Raw genomic sequence first — 21,477 nt, 5'->3', positions numbered from 1 at the left:
TATTAGCACATGCAAGGCCCAAGGTTCAATCCACAGCAACCTCCACCTCCCCCAAAAAATCTTAGCAGAGGAATAAAGGGGTGGGGGGAAGAATATGGAATTAATATTCAAAAGGACTGGGGATTATAGTATTTAAGAATTTTCTGTCCCTATTTTCTGTCACAGATAACGTAAAGATATGTTTAATTCCTTAGTAACTGAGTTCTTCCATTCAGTAAACATTTGCCCAGTTTTTTACTTAAACCAGGCACTGGGGTAATCAGATAAATATGTGTATTTATTCAGGTAAATATGTGCATTATTAAAAGGGTGTGACAGAACAATCTAAAATTGGAACATAGCAAGAAAACCTCCATTTGCTTAGAGAAGAAGCATGACCATTCTGAGAAGGAAAGCCCTATGAGTGAAGACCTGCAGGATAAGCAAGCTACTACTCACTTATTATTTTAGAGGTAGCCTTAAAAGTACTAAGGAATTCTGAAAAGAGAAAAAGCAGGTGAGGGACAGAAACAGGATAGTTTGGAGGATGAACTGTAAGGGGACAAGACTAGCAATATGGAGACCAATGAGGAGTCTAGAACAAATATCAAGTAAGAAACAAAGCTTGATGAACTAAGATGGTGGTCACATGAATTGAAAGCAAAGATCAAATTTAGTATCTACTTTGAAGAAATATACAGGACTCAGTAAATGATAGGATAAAAATGGCAAGGTGCTTATGACTCCATTTTTGGTTTAAGGGATTAAGACGGAAGGGTACACTATGAATTGAGGTATATTAAAAAGGAAGAAAATTAGGCTTTGAGGAGGAAACAAAAAATTTTAGATGAAATTTAATGCTTATGTCATCTACATGTGGGAAAGTGCTCATAGCTGGCAATCTATACAATTGCATGCTTACATATGAATATACAATATAGGTATATGTGAAAAATAAGTATACAATATGCATGTTAGCTATCTTGGTTTAGAAGTATAGAAAGTGATCCACCTTTCAAAAGTTAGTGTTTGGATTATCTAAAAAGTTCCCAAGGGTGGTGGCCAGTTTAGAGGATGGGAAGCTGATGCACATGCGGAAGAGAGTAGTAAATTATCCTCAAGGGATGGTGGAAGCCTGATAAAACCGGGTCAGATTTCTGGTGTGAGGTTCTGTATGCCTTTGACAATAAGAACAGTGGACAATAAAGCCTTCAATTTATAATCACATCCCAGCTATCTAAAAATACCTACTCCACTCCCTACAACAAAGCCCCAAACAGGCAAGATGACCTCTCAATGCATATTAAGTTTGAAGATTTCCAAGTGCTAGTACAGAACACAAGCACAAGCAAGGAACCTTGAAATTAGTCTTCTAGTTAGTAATGTCTCATTAAGTCATGTGTTCTCTCCAGACAAAGAAATTCATCTATCCTGTCAGTTTAGGTAGCTTGGCAGGTTAGTGCCATCTGTCTTAGGGTTAGCAGGCTATATTTTCAGCTATCACTTTTCAGAATCTTTGAGCAGCTAAGCCAGCAATGTCCAGCCCTGACTTTTCAATAATTTATTTTTATTTATTCATTTTAAATTTCCATTACAATGAACTTTAAAGCTACTTGAGTTTTTAAAATTTAAATTACTTTAACTGATAAAAAAAAGTAAAAATTAAAATTATACATATTTATGGAGTACCATGTGATGTTTTGATAATCTTTACACTGTATAACATTTAAATCAGGTTAAACATGTCTATCTCCTCAAACATTTATCATATCTTTATGGGGAAAACATTCAAAATCCTTTCTGATTTTCTTAACTATACAGTACATTAGTGTTATCTCTAGTTACCCTAATGTGTAATAGCACACCAGAACTTCTTACTCATAGCTAAATGTAACTTCTCCCCCTGTTCCCATCACTACTACTCTCCTCAGCCTCTGTTTACTACCACCATTCTATTCTCAACTTTTATGAGATCAACTTTCTCATATTCCAGAAGAGTAAGATCATGTCTGGCTAACTTCACTTAACATTATGATCTCTAGTTCCATCGATGTTGATGCAAATGGTAGGATTTTATTAAGCTTTTTAATGGCTAAATAGTATTCCACTGTGTATATGTACCACATTTTCTTTATTCATTAGATGATGGACACTTAGGCTGCTTCCATTATCTTAGTTACTGTGAATAGTGAAACAATAAACATTAGAGTGAAGATTGTCTTCAATATACTGACTTCATTTCCTTTGTATACACATCCAGTAAAGGGCTTGACAAATTATATGGTAGTTTTAATTTTTTGAGGAACCTTCATGCTCCCAATTTTTTTTTTGTACCAGTGATTGTACTCAGTGGCACTTCACCACTCCAAGCTTTAAGTTTCTCAACAGAGGGCTCTCAGAAATTAATATGTTATTGTGAATTCTGGTTCTCTAGAAGAGGGGCAGAATTCTGCTTCTCCCAGATTCATTTGCCCATGGAATCCTATGCAAAAGTGGTCATTTTAATGAAAGTTACTCAGGAAGTATTAAATAATCTTCATTACTGTTATTTTCTACTATGTGGCATAATAAAAAGGGGAATGGACGTGAAACTGCAACATCTGGGTTTGTGTTCCTTGTGAAAAATGGGATACTATATATGAAAAAAATATTGAAAAGTACCCTACAAATAAATGAATGCCTTATTATTGTTAAGCATGTATAACATCCAAATACTATGTTTAAAAAATCAGTAACAGGCACTGAAAATGTAAATAATGAATTCCAGTTTCCTGTTCTATAGGAATATGATATAAACAAGAAAATTCTGGTTGAAATTGGTTTTTTTATTTCACTGATAATTAGGAGATGAACTCTATGAGGTACATTTACTATTACATTTATAGGTTCATTTCCTTGGTGAATAATAAAAAAGATAAATGATAATAGCATGTTTGGAGTCATCCCAAGTTGTATAGATCTGATTCAAATCCATTTCACAGGAGCAATGAACTCCATTATTATACATGTAACTTGAAAATTATAACCTATAATTTGGAAATAAATATACTTACACCTAATACTTGAAACTATAGTAGTTTGCAAAAAGAATTTTCACAAGGGGATAAGCTTTCCATGTTTGTGTGTATGTAATAAATCTTCAAATGTGTGTGCACATACACACACATATATTACTGTAACATATGATCCTCCTCCTTTCTTTTTTCCATATGTGTATGTGAGTGTGTGTGTGTGTGTGTGTGTGTATAGTGCTAAGAAATTCTTACCTTTATATCAAGGCAGACTAGGGTATCGTTTTGTTTTTATGCTCTTAGAAGGTAGCCTGCAAGTATTATCTTGGGTGCCATTTTAGAGTTAAGATCCCATTTCAAGATAGGTGGCACCCATTTAGGTAAGAGCTAAAACAGCTGGCACACCAAGGAGGCTACACTTAAAAAAGAAAATATAAACAAGTCAATACTGCTGGTGGGTGCCTAAATTGGAAAGGAGAAGGTTAACAGTAGGGGCCAGAAAGAAAATGAAAATGAACTTGGATCTAGGTATCAATATCACCAGTGCAGATACTTAAATAGTCCAGGGTACCCATTTTTCAATTCAGAAGTCATTGTCCGCCTACAGGGATGTCACTGAAATGAATCATTTTTAATATCAAAATCATGGCATTATCCCTCCTATGCCCAGTGAACAAAAAGGATTCTTATATATGCTGTTTTACTTCCTTGAATTTAATTGTATTTTATTATTCTAACTTAGTACTTTTCAAGCTCAATACTATTGATATTTTGGATCAGAAAATTCTCTATTGTGGAAACCAGTCTGCATGTCTCTCTAACACCATTTGGCTCCTTCTTCCCCTTGACAGACCCTTCATGAATGAAATTATTAAGCTGATTAATAGTAAATGGTGAGTCTATACAGAATAATTGTAAACCCATTTCCAGCAACAACAAATTTAATGCCAAAACAATGGTGTTGTCTTATACTGCAAATAAGCTAATCTCTTACACGGAAATTAAACTTCATGGTTTCTACTTGTACTGCAGTAACTGAATCTTGATTAAAAATATTTACTACAGCATAATGTCAAAATGAAACAGGTCCAGGTCTAAACCATATCAATGTGCCATTTAGATTTAAACCTCAATTGGAAAAATCACATATCCTTAAATTTCTAAAATGAACACATAATCAGAGGGTTTGTTAATTAGAATACTATCTAACACCATTATCTTTAAACGACTTAATTTTTAAAAAGGATTCTGAGATAATACATACATGGGGTTTACATGTCCCCTGTTCCCCTTTTAACATGGTGACATGGATTGACTTAAAACAGTAGCTTCAACTTCACTGTAAGCCTGCTAAAATGCTTTAATACAGGGGATACAGAAAAATGTGCTAATGAATAAGAACATATTGTCATAAAAATGTCCTTTAACTTACTGATGTACTTAACTGTGCTTAAAATCTGACAAGAAGATTAACTCTCTTATTTGTTAGGCATATGATAAACACTTATCTTCTGGCATGAAGGGACCTGGCTGTATAAATACTTGCTTTGTGCAGAAATGTGACATAGAGACTAGTGAAACAGTGATACCTAACAAAATAATTTGAAAAATAAATTCTGTACTCTTTACAAATTCAAAACATAATTTGATCTTTATAACCATTTTATATTTCCACATTAATATTTTACTGTGGTTGTGTTGATGCTTCTTCATTCTGAAATTTTATATTTTTAAATTTTAAATGGTTATTTCAAAGATTTCATTTAATTAAAGCTGAATGTTTATTTTTTGACTACATTTTTATTTTGAGGTAAATGTAGGTTCATACATGGGTATACGAAGTAATACAGAGATTTTGTGTGAACTTTATCTAATTATCCCCAAAGGTGAGGACTTAGAAAACTATAGTACATTGTGTTAAAACCAAATTTAAAAAAAAAAAAAATTACTTTTTTGTTTTTAATTTTTATTTTTACAGACTGCATTTTGATTCAGTGTACACAAACAGGTTACAACTTTCGTTTCTATGATTGTACATGATGGAGATTCACACCATTCATGTAATCATACATGTAATGATATCTGTCTCATTCCACTATCTTTCCTTCCCTGCCCCCTAAAAACAAATTTCTAACAAAGTATACAAATCAATCCTATTGCCACAAGAATCTCTCATGTTGTCTTTTTATAACTCATCCACATCCCTCCCACTTAACACCCTCCTTAAACCTGGCAGTGACTAATCAGTTCTCCATATCTCTAATTTTATCATTTAAAGAAAATTATTTAGATGGAATCATACAGTATGTAATGTTGGGGAAATGACTTTATTTAGAGAGTTTAGTTCTTTGGGGAGTCATCCAGGTTGTTGCATATATCAATAGTTTTTCATTTTATGTTAAGTAATGTTATTTCATGGTGTGGATATGTCACCCTCAATTCAATCATTTAGTCACTGAAATGTTCTTCAAACTCAATGTCTTTAGGTTGGTCCTAGTTTGGGGTTTTTATAATTAAAACTGCTATGAACATCCATTTATGGGTTTTGTGTAAACCTAAGTCTTCATTTCTACAGAATGAGTGCCCAGGGTTGCAAATGCTAGGTCATATGGCAGCTGCATGTTTAGTGTTTCAAGACACTTTCAAATTGTTTTCCAGAGTGGATGTATATTTTACATTCCCACTAGTGGTGTATGAATGATCTAGTTTCTCCACATCCTCAGTAGCATTTGGTGATTTTTTTTTTTTTTTAATATAAAGTTGTTCTGATAGGCATGTAGTGTTATCTTACTGAATTTTTTTTCCCCTCTTTTTTTTTTTTTTCCAATGCTGGGGATCAAACTCAGGGCCTCACCTGTGCTAGACAAGTGCACCATCACTAAGTTACACATCCAGCCCTCATTGAAGTTTTAATTTGCATTTTCTTTAATAGTGATGCTGAATATCTTTCAAGTGCTTATCTGCCAATTGTATATGTTCTTTGATTAAATGTCTGCCCGTGAATGGCAATTATCAAGAATACAAGTAACAATAAACACTGGTGAGGATGTGGGGAAAAGGTACACTTGCCCGCTGTTGGTGGGACCACTCTGGAAAGCAGTATGTAGATTCCTCAGAAAACTTGGAATGGAATCACCATTTGACCCAGTTATCCCACTCCTTGGCATACCCAAAGAACTTAAAATCAGCATACTACAGAGATACAGCCACATCAATGCTCATAGCACCTCAATTCACAACAGCTAAGCTATGGAACCAACCTAGGTGCACTTCAACAGATGAATGGATAAAGAAAATGTGATATATATATATATACCCAGTGGAATATGACTCAGCCATAAAGAAGAATGAAATTATGGCATTTGCCATAACTGGAAAACTATCATGCTGAGTGAAATAAGCCAATCCCAAAAAACCAAAGGCCAAATGTTCTCTCTGATATGCAGATACTGACTCACAATAGGTAGGGAGTTGGGGGAGGGAGAAGTGGAAGTTCACTGTATTGGACAGGGGAATGGGAATGGGAAATACAGTAGATTGAATTGGACATAACTTTCCCACGTTCATATATGAATACAAGACCAGTATAACTGCACATCATGTACAACCACAAGAATGGGAAGTTATACTCCATCTATGTATGATATGTCAAAATACATTCTACTATCATGTATAACTAAAAAGAACAAACAAAAAAAGAGAAATGTCTGCCTACATCTTTTGCTCCTTTTCTAGTTGGATTGTTTTTTACTATTGCTTTTAAGAGTTTATTTTACTTTGAGATGGGGTTTCATTACATTGCCTAGGTTGGCCCTGAACTGCTAGGCTCAAGTGATCCTCCCACCTCAGCTTCTGGAGTAGGAGGACTACAGGCACGTGCCACCACACCCAGCTGAGGATTTTTATATTCTACACACTGCTCATTCGTTGGATATGTGACTCTCAAACGTTTTCTCCCAGTCTATAGATTTGTCTTTTATCTACACAAGTCTTTCACAGAGCACAAAATTTTGAAGGCAAATTTATTCAAGTTTTCCTTTTGTGAATCGTTCTTTTGGTGAAATGTATACCTAGGTCCAGGTCCCAAAGATTTTCTATTTCTTCTCCCTAAAAGATAGTTTAATGCCTTTTGTTTTGTTTTGTTTTTTGAGTGTAAAAGGGTAGTATTTATTCAAGTTGGGGGAAAACAAAAACAAACTCTCCCAAGATAAGACAGGTTGCCCTAAAGTTTACATTGAACTTCATGATCCATTTTGAGTTAGTTTTTGTATAAGCTGAAAGAATTGGCTTGAGGCTTTCCTTTTTTTTTGGGGGGGGGGGATGGTTTGCAAATGGACATCTAATTGTTAGAGCACCATTTATTAAAAAGGCTATGCTCTTTCACTGAATTGCTTTTGTACCTTTGTTAAAATTATTTGTGTGTATCTGTGAATGGATTTCTGGGCTACTTACTCCGTTCCATTGATATATGTCTATCCCTTCACCGATATCACATAGTACTGGTGACTATAGCTATGTAAAACTTATATAGAATTACTCACCTCATTTAATTCTTCTTTTTATAGGTTGTTTTAGCTATTCTAATCCTTCTGCCTTTCCAGACATTTTGTTATAATAGTGCCTACATCTACAAAAAATTGTAGATTTTGACAGAATAATGTTAAATCTTTATATCAGTTTGTTAAGAAGTGGCAGCTCTATAAGGTTGAGTATTCTAAACAATGAGCACACTACAGTGTATGTACTTAGCTCTTCTTTTACTTCCTTCATCAGTGTTTTGTAGTTTCCAGCATATATAACCTATAAATATCACTTTCAGATTTAGGTCTAAATATTTAATTATATTTTTGTTCAACTATAAATGGTGTTTTGATGTCTATGTTTTCACTGCTAGCATAGAGAAATACAATTGATTTTTACACATGTATCTTGTATCCTGCAGCTTTACTGAACTGCCTTATTAGTTCTAGGAGTTTTTTTTCCTTGTGAGTTCCTTGAGATTTTCTTCTGAGACAATCACATCATCCACAAGTATAGTTCTGTTTTTCCCTTTCTAAGCCTTTCGTTTCCTTTTTTTTCCATTACTACACTAGTTCAAGTTTTCATCAACATGCTGAATAACAGTAAGAGCAGACACCCTGCCTTGTTCCTGATTTAAATGGGCAAATTATACAGCCTTAAATAAGTAGAACATTAGTTCTAGATTTTGTGTGTGTGTGTGTGTGTGCTTTGTAACAAGTTCAGGAAGTCCTCCTTGATTTTAATTTTTGAGAGAGTTTTAAAACGTATGGGTGTTGAATTTGTCAAATGCTTTTTCTGTATCAATTACTCATCTATGGCCACACCACCCTGAACCCACTGGATCTCACCTGAATCAACTGCTATGACCACTTGGTTTTTCTCCTTTTACCCTATTAAATGGTGAACTATCCTGATTAATTTTTGGACTGTGTAAGCCTTACATGATGTATTTTCACTTTCATTCAGTTCAAAGTGTTTTTCTATTTTCTCTGAGACCTTCTCTTTGACATATAGATAAGAAGTGTATTTAGTTTCCGAGCATTTGTAGACTTTTCAGGTATCTGTTATTGATTTCTTTTTAAATTCCATTGTGATTGGAGAATATACTTTCTCTGACTTCAATACTTTTAAATATTGAGGTTTATTTTATGGCCCAGGGTGTGGTCTACTTTTGTACCTGTTCTATGGAGGCACCTAAAAGAGTGAAGTTGCCCACCATAATTGTGGTTATCTATTTCTCTCAATTCTATCAGGTTTTGCTTTCTAGATCTTATAGTTAGTGTCTGGTACATACATTTAGGATTTTTATGTCTTCCTGGTGAACTGGCTTATCATTATGCAGCATCCTACTCAGTCTCTGGTAATTTTCTTTTTCCTCTAAAATATGCTTTTTCTTTGGAAAAAATCTATAATACTTTTTCTGATAGTAATATAGTTGCTCTTTCTTTTTTTTTTAAGATTGTTTTATTTATTTATTTTTATGCGGTGCTAGGATGAAACCCAGTGCCTCACACAAGCTAGGTAAGTGCTCTGCCACTGAGTCACAGCTCCAGCTCCTGCTCTTTCTTTCTTTTGATCAATATTTGTACATCTTTTCCATCATTTTATTTTTAACCTATCTGTACTGTTGTATTTGAAGTAAGTTTCCTATAGATACCTTAGCTGAGTCTTGTTATTTAATCCTTTCTCAATCTGTTTTTGATTAGTAGATTTAGATCATTTACATCACATTTAATTAGAGATACATTTAGGTCACTTTATTTCTTTCTTTTCCCTGTTTTCTTGTGGGTCAAATATTTATTAGGTTCCAAGCTGATTTATCTTTTGTTTTTCAGTGTATAACTTTGGATAACTTCTAGAGTAGTAGCTCCGGGTAGCTACTGCCCTAGATACATACTTTACTAAAAAGTTTACCAGTATCATTTCACCAAATCAAATGAAATATAGAAATCTTACAAAGGATCCTTTGCATCCTTTAACCTCTATGATTTATAATATTCCCATCTATACTGTAACCAATTGGACAGTATTATAATTTTGCTTCAACCATCAAATGTAATTTATAAGACTCAAAAGAAGAAAAAAGTCCATCAAGCTTGTCTATATTTTTGTTTACTGTGTCCTTTCTTTCATTACAGTGTTCTAAGATATCTTTCTTTCATCATTTCATTTCCATTAGATAACTTTCCTGTAGCTATTCTTTTATGGTAGAACTGCTATTTTTAAATGTTTAGTTTTCCCTTTATGTGACAAGGACTTGATTTCTTTTTCATTCTGAAAGATTTTTTATAGTAGGCTTTCAAGAATTTTTTCTTTGTCTTTCACTTTCAGAATTGGACCATATAAAGGTTTGTTTGGTGTAGATTTATCTGGGTTCATCCTGTTTGAGGCTGGCTTAGTTCCTTCAATCTGTAGGTGTCCAATTCTTTTTGCTAAAACTTAGAAGTTTCCAGCCATTATTTCTAAGAAATTTTTGAGTCATTCTTTCTCCTATTCTTCCAAGCCTCATGACATATCACATAAAAGCATGTTATAATCCCCAAAGTCCCTGAGACACTGTTCCCTGTCTCCCCTCCCCCAGTCTATTTTGTCTTTGAAGTTTAGGATCCTTGTTTACTTATTCTTTATTTTTTTGTAGTGCTGGGGATTGAACCCAGGTTGTACATGCTAGGCCAGCACTCAGGACAACACTGAGCCACACCTCCAGCCTGTCTGCAGTTCAGACTGGGTAGATTCTAATGTTTTATCATCCAGTTGCTACTTCTTTCCTCTGCCACTGGGTTCATTCACTGAGCCAACTTTCTTTTTCTCTTTAAACTTTAATTATACATTTTTTAGTTCTAAAATTTCTATTTGGTTCCTTTTACCATTATTTTCTGAGGAGGTTAGGAGATCTTGCCTTAGGTTTATTTGTACAAACAACACTGGAGGAGGACTCCAGCTCCATGCAGTTAATACCCAGTCAGTAAATTGGCCTTTACTATGAGGTTTTTGTGGGAGCCTGAGCACCACTGGTAGTCTAGGCCAGAGCTGAAAACAGATCCCTGGCAATGCATGCAAGACTATTTTTCCCAGCCTTGGGGTGGGTGAAATAGGCAAGTTGATTAAGCTTGTAGGTGACAGCTTTTGGGATCCCAGAATTAACCTCCTTGGGCTTTATGAAGGCCTTGCCAGCTTCAGCATGTGCATTTGTGGTCTTGTTGTTTGCTTACATCTTCTTCAGGTCTTTCTTCTGTGCTTCTTGGAAAAATGCATGTTTCTCAGGAACTTCGGGTCTACCTCTTAAGACATACGCACCTTTGTGATCAGGGTTTCTTAATGCTATTTCTGTGCCATTTTCCAGACTGATTTTGTACGCAGTCCTCAAATTTGGCCATGTCTGCACCATAAAATGCTTCTTACATTTCTTTGGCTGAAACTTTCTATTTGTTGGCTGAAACTACTTTTCATTTGTCCCAGTATGTTCCCAATTGTTTGCTTGGCATATTCATGATGGTTGCTTTAAAAATCATTAGATAATTTTGACATCTTTGTCATCTATTAGCATCTCTTTTACCCCTTTTTTCTTCATTTGAGATCTTCCTGGCTCTAGGTATCCAAGAAATTTTCTACTGAAACCTCTATGTTGCATACTGTTATGAGACTCTCAATCTTATTTAAACCTCTGCTTCTGCTGGTTTCCTCTGATACTACCTGACCAGAAAAGTGTTGTTGGTGGTGTTATTCCATTACTGCTATGTGACAATGGGAAAACCTCCTTACAATCTAGTAATGATGGACATAGCACCTCCAATTTTTTTCTCCATTTAATTAGAATGGTTATTTTCTTTAAAAATTCTCTACTTTTAACAAAATTCTGCTTTTCTGATCCTTTGGTCATTGGAAGGCTTTTTCTGCCCTGTCGTCACTGGTTATTCCAGCTTGTCAGTCTTTCTAGCACCTATTCTGAAATATGAGATAAAAATAAAATCAATGCTGTGTGATATTCCTCAGGTACCAAGGTCTATAGCAAGCCTGAATTTTCTACTTGTCTTTTAGAATCTTTCTGTATTTGTTTTATGTATGATGTCCAGGGTTTTAAATACATGCACTTAACAGGAGAAATAAGAAGAAATAGATCTACTCCATTTTCCCAGAAGTAGATGTCTTTTGGCTATTATTTTCATCTTTAATCAATTCCTAAATCATATTAAGAAATTTAAGGTTGATTCTACCCTATTTTAGAACTGTCCTCCATCTTCTTAAAATACTTTTTTAGATAAAACTGCATGGATGATAACATTCTGTAATGCTTATTTATGAACCCTTTAAAAATAAAATCATGACAGATTATTTCTTAAAATCATTGCTTTTGAGAGGCAAATTAATTTTTCACTCTAAATAAAATGATGTTCACTGATAAGTAAGACAAATTCCTGCCCATTAAACATGTATTTTATTTATTTGTATTTTATTCAAAGACAGAATTGTTGTTGTAAGTGCTGACAAAACAGGCATGCAATATGTTTCATTTAAATGTTCAGCCAAAGGGACAACAGTAATTTACTGATTACAAATAAAATTGTACTTTTACTTGTTAAATAAATGAATACAAAGGCATTAGAGACAGAATTAGAAATCTAGGATTATTTCCCATTAGTTGACGCCTTGTTATCTGACTTCATAGTGTGTTTTTTTTGTTGTTGTTGTTAAAATTCAGGCCATTTTGTATTTATGGTTGTTAAAAATCAGTAAGATGGGTGGGCATGGTGGCACACACCTGTAATCCCAGCTGAGGTAGGAGGAGCACAAGTTCAATGCCAGCCTCAGCAAATGAGCAAGAACCTGTCTCTAAATAAATAAAATATAAAAAAGGGCTAGAGATGTGTCTTAGTCGTTAAGTGCCTCTGGGTTCAATCCCTGGTACCAAAAAAAAAAAAAAAAAGAAGAAAAAAAATCAGTAAGATGTATATTATTAATAATCAATAAATTAAGGTATGTTTCAGATATACTGAACTCCTCTTCTCCTTCTGGTTCCTTTATGGTTTCAAATGTAACACATCTAACACATCAGAGCACCTCTCTGAAACAGGTAATTTTATGTCTGTTTGAAGTTGGACAAGAGTGGAATGGACTTTTCACTGGGTGTGCTATATGAAGTGAAACGTTACTCTTATGTGTTACCAAGTTGTAATTATTGTCAATAACAGAGGAACCTCATCAAATATACATAAGTATAATATTTTATCAAAGAATTCTTCAGTGTATATACTAGTGTTGTAGAATTACTATACTTAATTTCTCGGGGGCTGGGGATGTTGCTCAGTGGTGAAGCACTTGCCTAGCAAGCATAAGGCACTAAGTTCTATTCTAAGCACCACAAATAAATCAATAAATCTGGCTCCAATAAATCTGGCTCCAAGTATCACTGTAAATAAATATCCACTGACTACTTACTATGTTGAAGACACATTGCTAGCTGTTGCTTAGGTCACTGTCCTCTGCTATCCTTACAATGATAAGATTCTTTTTTCAATTGTTGTCTACTTTTTGCAGCTGTTTCTATACACTGTTATCCAGGAGGAAATTAAGCATTATTCTGAGTAAATTACTCATTTTCTTAGCCTCTTTTCTTCTTTTAATAAGACTCAAGAATATAATTTAAGAGTCTGATGGAAGATGAATGTTAGAAGGCACTTCGAAAAGAAGAAATTTTTCTACTTTATGATTTAAGAACTATCAGAGACTAATAAACTGATAGAATAAACACCAAGAAATAAATGTTAAGGTATATGAAACATTTCTATTAAGTGAAAAGATGATGAACATTTAAAAGGGCCTTTTATTTACCTCTTCTACATTGGAAGCAGTCTTAGCAGAAGTTTCCATGAAGATAAGTCCATGTTCTCGTGCGAAGGCTTCACCTTCTTCTTTTTTTACTTCTCTTCTAGATTCTAAATCACTAAACATGGGAGGAAAAGGGTCATGTTATTAAACAACATGATACAAGGAGAGGCACCTGTGCCGAGTACTCATATGAGTTGCCATAAATGTGATGAAAATATATTATCCACCCAATTTCCTGAAGCTTTTTAGTAAAATCCAAAGTCATAAGGAAACATTAATTAGATTATTAACCTCAGTAGGTTTAATTCTCAGTTTTTTTCTAAAAGCAAAAACACAGTGGGAAGGCTAAGAACAGACAGATAAAGTCTAAGCCAGAAATCCTAGATGAAATTTACATTGCTCACTTTTATCATACTGAAATTGGATTGGGTGGGGGGCAGGGGAAATTAGCCCTTCTCTTGTGAGTATATTCTGTTGTAAAAGAACTTTACTATAATACAATATTTATTACTACTTTAGGATATAATACCTATGAAATTCCATATAGCCTTGACACACTCTTCTGTTGGATTTACTTCAGATTTTAAGATATAAAACCAATAAATACAGATGAATCATCGTGCATGTGCCTACACATCCCTGGAATCATTGTTTTACTTAAAAGGTAACCACTGTTCTGAATTTGATGTCTTCATTCTCATGTATGTTTTATATTTATATTCATGTTTATAATCATAAATTGAAAATATTTTTTGCCTGTTTACAAAAATCCAGATGTAGCTACTATTCTACAATTTAATTCTAATTAGCATTATGTTTCTCAGATTTATACATACAATACAGGAAGATCTAGTTTTCAAATTTTTTACAGTTGTATTATATTCTACTAAATGAACACAACATTTTTATTTCCAAGAGACAATTTTAAATTGTTATTACAATGAACACGTATACACACACACGTATAGAAAAATTGTGTGTATGTGTGTGTACATGCACATGTGCCAAAGCCTTTACAGGGTAATATTTTTCAAATGTTGTTATGACTCACTGAATTGTAAAATCACTTTAGTAGGTCATAGACAGAATTCCTTAAAAAGAAAAAAAATAAGAAAGAAAGAAACATAATAGAAAATATCAATGTATATAACCCATCGTTTCATGGAATTTTTGTTAAACATGTTAATTGCATACTAAATTTATATAGTAGATCATGATGTAAAATGTATTTTCTTAAAGGAAAAAACAAAAATAAACCAAAAGTCATTGTACTTGAACATTATATAGTACCAAACTGCTTTCTAAGACAATGGTCATGTCCTCAATTGCCCAGGCATAAAATCATATTGCTGTCTTTGACTTTGCATTCCCTATAACTCTCACATAAGTAGTTTCCACTACTTATGTATCTTCCTAAGTCATTTTTAAAGTTTTATGCCCTTTCTGTTTAGTGTTTATATTTACAATCCTTTTATTATTAAAAACTTTAATCTTTTAAAACTATTTTCGATTTCTTGTATAACCAATTTATAATGCCACAGTTGGAAAATTTGTGTCATCTGTCACTCTGACTAGGTCACTGCCCTTCTCAAATCCCTTCATTGGCTCCCTATTGCTTAATGCATTTACTTCAAAAAATGCTTATTCCTTGTTTTGATGTCTAGCCCACTTCACTCCATCCAATAATAATCACCTCATTTATTTCTCTGTTCTTTCTCATTCATTATACTATCACCTAAAGAAGGATCACTCATCTACAATCATCAGAAACATTTCTTGTATGTATACTATGTTGTTCCTTCACTATAAGCTCCTTGTGGTCATCAACCAAATTAAAGCTGCCAGTAAGTTGCCACCTGTAATATTTCAAGGCACAAGGAAAAAACTGGCAAGATTGAATTATGAATAATCTTTTATTCTCCAAATATTCTCTTATTATTTCATATACTGAGTTTTGACACATGTACCTGTAAAACCACCAGCCCAAGTTTCTTATACTCCACTGTCATCAATCCCTTCTTCCCCCGGTACCTCAGGCAACTAATGATCTGCTTTCTGCCACTACCAATTAAGCCTGCATTTTCTAGGATTTTCTATAGTGTAGTCCTGCAGTATTTCTTTGTCTGTTTTTCATTGAGCATAATTATTTTGACATTTATCCATTCTGCCGCACATATCAATAGTTCATTCCTCTTTATTGCTGAGTTGTAGTCCATTGTAATGCTACAACACTATTTATACAGCTGTTGATTCACATTCGGGTTTTTTCTAGTTTTTGGTCACTACAAATAAAACTACTACAAATATATGTACAATTCCTTATGCAGACATGTGAAAATAAATTTATGTTGGGTAAACATCTAGGAGTACAGTGGCTAGGTATTATGTTGGATATATGTTTAATTACTTTTTTTTACTTTCTCTTTCTTTTTTCTTTTGTGGTACTGGGGATTGAATACCACCCACTGAGCTATGTACCCAGCCTTTTTAATTTTATTTTGAAATAGGGCCTCACTAGGCTACCTAGGCTGGTCCCAAGCTTGTGGTCTTCCAGTCTCAGCCTCCCAAGCAGCTGGAATTATATGTATGTACCACCATGCCTGGCTTTATGTTTAATTTCTAAAGAAACTATGAAGTTTTTGTATCTATTTTAGATTCCCATCAGCAGTAGCTACTTTTATTTTTTCCATATTTTTGTTGGTGTATTACAATTATATATAGTAGTGGGATTTATTGTTACATATGACTACATGCACGTAATATAACAATATACTTTGGTCAATACCCTTCCTCAGTATTTCCCCTTTCTCTCTTCTCCTCCTCCACTTCGTCCCTTTCCTCTACTGATCTTCCTTTGATTTTCAAGAGACCACAATCTCTCTTTTTTCATTTTTCCTCTCTAGCTTCCACATGAGAAAAAGCACATTACTCTTGACTCTGAGTTTGGTCTATTACATGTAATAAACCATAACATAATGCTCTCAAGTTCTGTCCATTTTCCTGCAAATGATGTAATTTCATTCCTTGTTATTGTAGAATAAAACTACATTGTGTACATATACCAGATTTTCTGAGGGACATCTAGGCTGGTTCAATATTTGGCTATTGTGAATTATGCTGCTATAGACATGGGTATGTATGCATCACTATAGTATGATAACTTTAATTCTTCAGGATAAATACTGAGGAGTGGTATAGATGGGTCATGTGGTGGTTTCATTTCTATTCTTCTGAGTAATGTCTTTACTGAATTCCATATTGGTTGTACTAATTTATAATCCTACCTACAGTATTAAAAGTGTTCCTTTCCCTCATATCCTATTCAGCATTTATTATTGTTTGTATTCTTTAATTATTTAAATTTTTTGGTACCAACGATTGAACCCAGGAACACTGAGACACATCCCTAGTCCTTTTTAATATTTTATTTAAAGACAGAGTCTTGTTGAGTTGCTCAGGCCCCCTTTAAGCTGCTAAAGCTGGCTTTGAACTTGTGATCCCTTCTGACTCGGCTCCTGAGTCAGCCACGCTATTTGTATTCTTGATGGCTGCCATTCTAACTCGAGTAAGATGAAATCCCAATGTAGTTTTGATTTGCATTTCCCTAATTGCTAAGTATGTTGAATATTTTTTCATATATTTGTTGGCCATTTGTATTTCTTCATTTGAGAAGTGTCTGTTTACTTCATGTGCCCATTTGTTAATTGGGTTGTTTTTTTTTGCTTTTTTAATAACTTTATTTAATTTTGTATATGGTGCTGAGAATCGAACCCAGTGCCTCATGCATGCTAGGCAAGCACTCTACCACTGAGCCACAATGCCAGTTCTTATTCATTTTTTTGATGGCAAAGTTTTTGAGTTCTTTATATATTCTGGATAATAATCCTCTGTCAGAAAAGTGGTTAGCAAAGATTTTACCTCATTTTGTAGGTGTGTTCTCTAGTCCTAAATGTTTGCTTTGCCATGCAGAAGCTTTTTAAATAGATGCCATCCCATTTATGAATTCTTGGTATTATTTCCTGAGTTTTAGGAGGAAGTCAATGACTATGCCTATATGGTAAGTGTTGGCCCTATGTTTTCTTCTAGGATTTGCAAACTCTCTGGTCTAATTCCTAGGTCTCTGATTAATTTTCAGTTGACTATGTTCAGGCTGAGAGATAGAGATCTAGATTCATTCTTCTACATAACCAGTTTTCCCAGTAGCATTTATTAATAAGGCAGTCTTTTCTCCAATGTTTCTGGCATCTCTGTCAAGGACCAGATGACTGTAGGTGGGTTTGTAGCTGTGTCTTCTGTTTCACTGGTCTGTGTGTCTGTTTTTGTGACAGTATTATGCAGTTTTTGTTACTATAACTCTAGTATAATTTGAAACTGGGTATTGTGATTCCTCCAGCACTTTTTCTTTTGACTTAGTTTTGCTTTGGTTATTCTGTATCTTTTATTCTTCTAAGTGAATTTCTTTTAGAACTATCTTCTCTAGTTCTGTGAAGAATGTCATTGGTATTGTGATGGGAATTGCACTGACTCTGTATATTGCTTTTGATGAATGGCCATTTAAGAATGTTCATTCTGCCTATCCACAAATATAGGAGGTTCCTGTATCTTCTAGTATTTTCTTCAATTGTTCTCATCAGTGTTCTATAGTTTTCATGGTAGAGGTCTTTCACCAAGTTGGCTGGACTTAATCCTAGTATATATTATTTTTTTCTTTTGAGGCTATGGTGAATGAGATTATTTTCCTGATTTCTTTCTCAGCAGATTCATTACTGGTACATGGGAAAACTACTGATTTTTCTACACTGGTTTTGTAACATGCTACTTTGCTGAGTTAGTCTATTAATTCTTACAGTATCCTAGTAGAGCTTTCTGGATCTTCTAAGTATAGGATCATAACTGCAAACAGATGATCTGACTTCTTCCTTTCCTATTTTTATCCCTTTTATTTCTTTCTCTTGCCTGATTGCTCTGGCTAGAATTTTTAGTATTACATTGAATAGGAGTGATGAGACATCTTATATTGTTTCAAATTTTAAAGAAAATACTTTCATTTTTTCTCTATTCATTATGATATCAGCTTTGGGTTTGGTGTATATAGCCTTTATGATGTTGAGGTAAGTTCTTTTTGGCCTTAGTTTTTTCAGTGTTTTTATCATGAATGGGTGGTGAATTATGTTGAAGGCTTTCCTCTGCATCTGTTGAGGTGACTGTGATTTGTTAATTAGCAGTATATCTTTACTTAAATGCCAATTCAAATCTTTTGCTTATTTAAAAAAACTGGATTATCTTATTAGTGAACTGTGAGAATATTCTAGATGAAAATATTCTGGGGCTGGGGTTGGGGCTCAGGAGTAGAAGGCCTGCCTACCACATGTGAGGCACTGGATTTGATCCTCAGCACCATATAAAAATAAAGGTATTTTGTTCATCTACAAGTAAAAAAATTTTAAAAATACTTTGTCAGATACATGTTTTGCAAATACTTTCTTTCAGTCTATAGTCTGCCTTTTCCTTTTTGTAATTTTTTTTTTTTTTTTTTTTTTTTTTTTTTTTTTTTTTTTTTAATTATAGGGGATGGAACCCAGGGGGTGCTCTAACACTGAGCTATATTCTCAGCCCTTTTGATTTTGAGACGAGGTCCCACTAAATTGCCAGGGCTGGCCTTGAACTTGTGATCTTTCTATCTCAGTCTCCCAAACAGCTGGGATTACACAAAGTGTGCCACTACACTCAGTTTCATTTTTGTAACTATCTTTTAGAAAGCAAATGTTTAATTTTGTTGAAGTGTAATTTATTTCTTATTTTTGCTTTTATAGTTCATGCTTTTTTTGGTCCCATTAAGAAATGTTTGCCAAAACTAGCTAGTATCATTAAGATTTTATGTTTTCTTTCAGAAATTTTAAAATAGTTTTAACTCTTACACTTAGAACTGTAATTGAATTAATTAAGTCTTGTATATGGTCTAAGGAAAGGGTTGGGTTCAATTTTTTTTTTTTTTTGCGATTGACTATTAACCTGTTTGAGCACCCTTTAATGAAAGATTACCCTTTCCCTTCCCTGAATTAGCACTTTTGTCAAAAAATTAAATTTACCATATATGTATGGATTTATTCTTTAGAACTTCTTACACTGTTCTACTGTTCTAGTCTATTGTGTTATATTTTGGATCTTTTTTTTTTTTTAGTTGTAGATGCAATTGCTTTCTCAAAAAAAATTTTTTTTTGTGTGTGTTGGGGATTGAACCTAGGACACTGTGCATACAAGGCAAGCACAAGCACACTTCCAACTGAGCTATATCCCCAATCCTGTTTTTCTTTAATTTTTATGCGGTGCTGAGGACTGAACCCAGGATTTACATGTCAGGTAAGTGTTCTACCATGAGCTACAACCCCAGTCCCATATATTTTGGATCTTAAATGTCCCCCAAAAGCTTATGTGTTGAATGCCTGGTAGCCAGCTGAATGCCTGGTGCTATTAGGAGGTGGTGGAATTTTTAGGAGGTGGGGCATAGTTGGAAGTTTAGATTAAGTCATTGGGGGTGTGCCCTTGAAGGAGATACTAGGACCCCAGTCTCTACTTTCTTGTTTCCCAGCTTCCATGAGCTCTCCTGCCATGTGCTTCTACCATGATATATGGACTTGACCAAAGCCCAAAAGCAATGAAGGCAAGTGACCAAGGACTGAAACCTCTGAAACCGTAAGTCAAAATAAATACAACTTTTCCTCCTTTTATTTGACTTTTCTTAGGAAAGCTAACTTAACACATAATGCCATTACCAGACTAAAGTGATTATAGTAGCTTCATAATAAATCTTGAAATTAGTATTGGCGAAACTGGTAATTCCTCCAATGTTGTTCCTCTTTCTCAACGCTGTTTTGGCTAGCTTATGGCTTTTGCAGTTTTGCATAAATTTTAAAATTAGCTTGTCAATATCCAGCTACCCTCAAAAAAGTGTGCAGGATGGACCAGAATTACAGTCCATCTTTAGATAAATTTGAGAAGAATCTTTATCTTAAAAATTTTTAGTTTTTTAAGCTGGGCCTGGTGGCACATGACTGTAATATAAACAGCAGCAACTTGGGAAGCTGAGGCAGGAGGATCACCAAGTTTGAAGCCTGCCTCAGCAACTTACCCAGGTCCTAAGCAATTTGGTGAGAACTTCTCTCAGAATAAAAAATAAAAAGGGCTCTGGTGATACTGCTTAGGGTAAAGTGCCCATAGGCTCAATCCTCAGTACCAAAAAAAGAAAAAAGAAAAAGGAAATTAATTTTCTAATCTACGAATATGATACACTATTCCATTTACTTAAGTCTGTTCACAATATCACAATATTATCTTTTCAGAACCTGAAAGACTAGAGAGATGTCACCCTTTCATTCCTAATACTGGTGATGTATATCTTTTTTCCTGATCGTTACCTATTTTATTTATTTTCTTAAGAACTAGCTTTTAGTTTCACTGTTTTTCTTTTTAGCATCCCTTTCTCTGCTTACCTTGAGTTTAATTGCTCTTATCTCTCTAGTTTCTTAAGGTAGAAGTTTAGATTGTTGATTGATACTTTTTCCTCTCATATGAATTCAGTGTTATAATCTTCCTCTAATTACTGTATTAACTGTATCACACACATTTTAAAAGACTGTAGAGTGAACTTGTGGAAAACAGGTAACAATAAAAATAATCACTATCCAGAGAAATGTAGACTGTGCCCTGTGGAATACAATTATCACTTCGTAAGTTTCTTTCCTCACATTTTTGTATTCATCTTTAAATAAATTTCAGCATTCCTTATTTGACTATAAATGTGTGGTATTTAAAGAGTTCTCTCTTGAACCAGTTGTAAATTCTTATTAGTTTCTTCATTAACCAATGAGATTAAAAACTTTGATATGTGTTCATTATCATGACAGTCATGATTCTATCTTTCTAAACACAGAATCTTTTAACATTATGTATTTTATAAACCAAAGGAATTCATGAATTGTTTCTAGCATTTTAAAAACATTAATTTTGTTACCACTGTAAATATGTGCTAAAATTAGTAAAAATTTTCCATACTTTTGGAAATTTTATGGAAACTGAGGCCAAGCAACTATGTTTTCTCATCTATTATCATTTTAAGCCTAACATGTAAGCATGTTTACTG

At 34.0% G+C, this 21,477-nt stretch overlaps 1 protein-coding gene across 1 annotated transcript in view; it reads right to left on the bottom strand.

The window, feature by feature from the left end:
* RAB2A (RAB2A, member RAS oncogene family) overlaps window positions 1-21,477 on the bottom strand; it is a 76,100-nt gene that overhangs the window by 9,562 nt on the left and 45,061 nt on the right. The window contains exon 6 of the mRNA XM_079156188.1: window positions 13,341-13,452. Coding sequence (XP_079012314.1) covers window positions 13,341-13,452 — 112 coding nt within the window. The remainder of the gene's footprint in view (window positions 1-13,340; window positions 13,453-21,477) is intronic.

This window comes from Sciurus vulgaris (genome assembly GCF_902686455.1).
Source record: "Sciurus vulgaris genome assembly, chromosome: 1".
NCBI classification, from domain to species: domain Eukaryota; kingdom Metazoa; phylum Chordata; class Mammalia; order Rodentia; family Sciuridae; genus Sciurus; species Sciurus vulgaris.
This window is presented reverse-complemented; position numbering and strand designations above follow the sequence as displayed.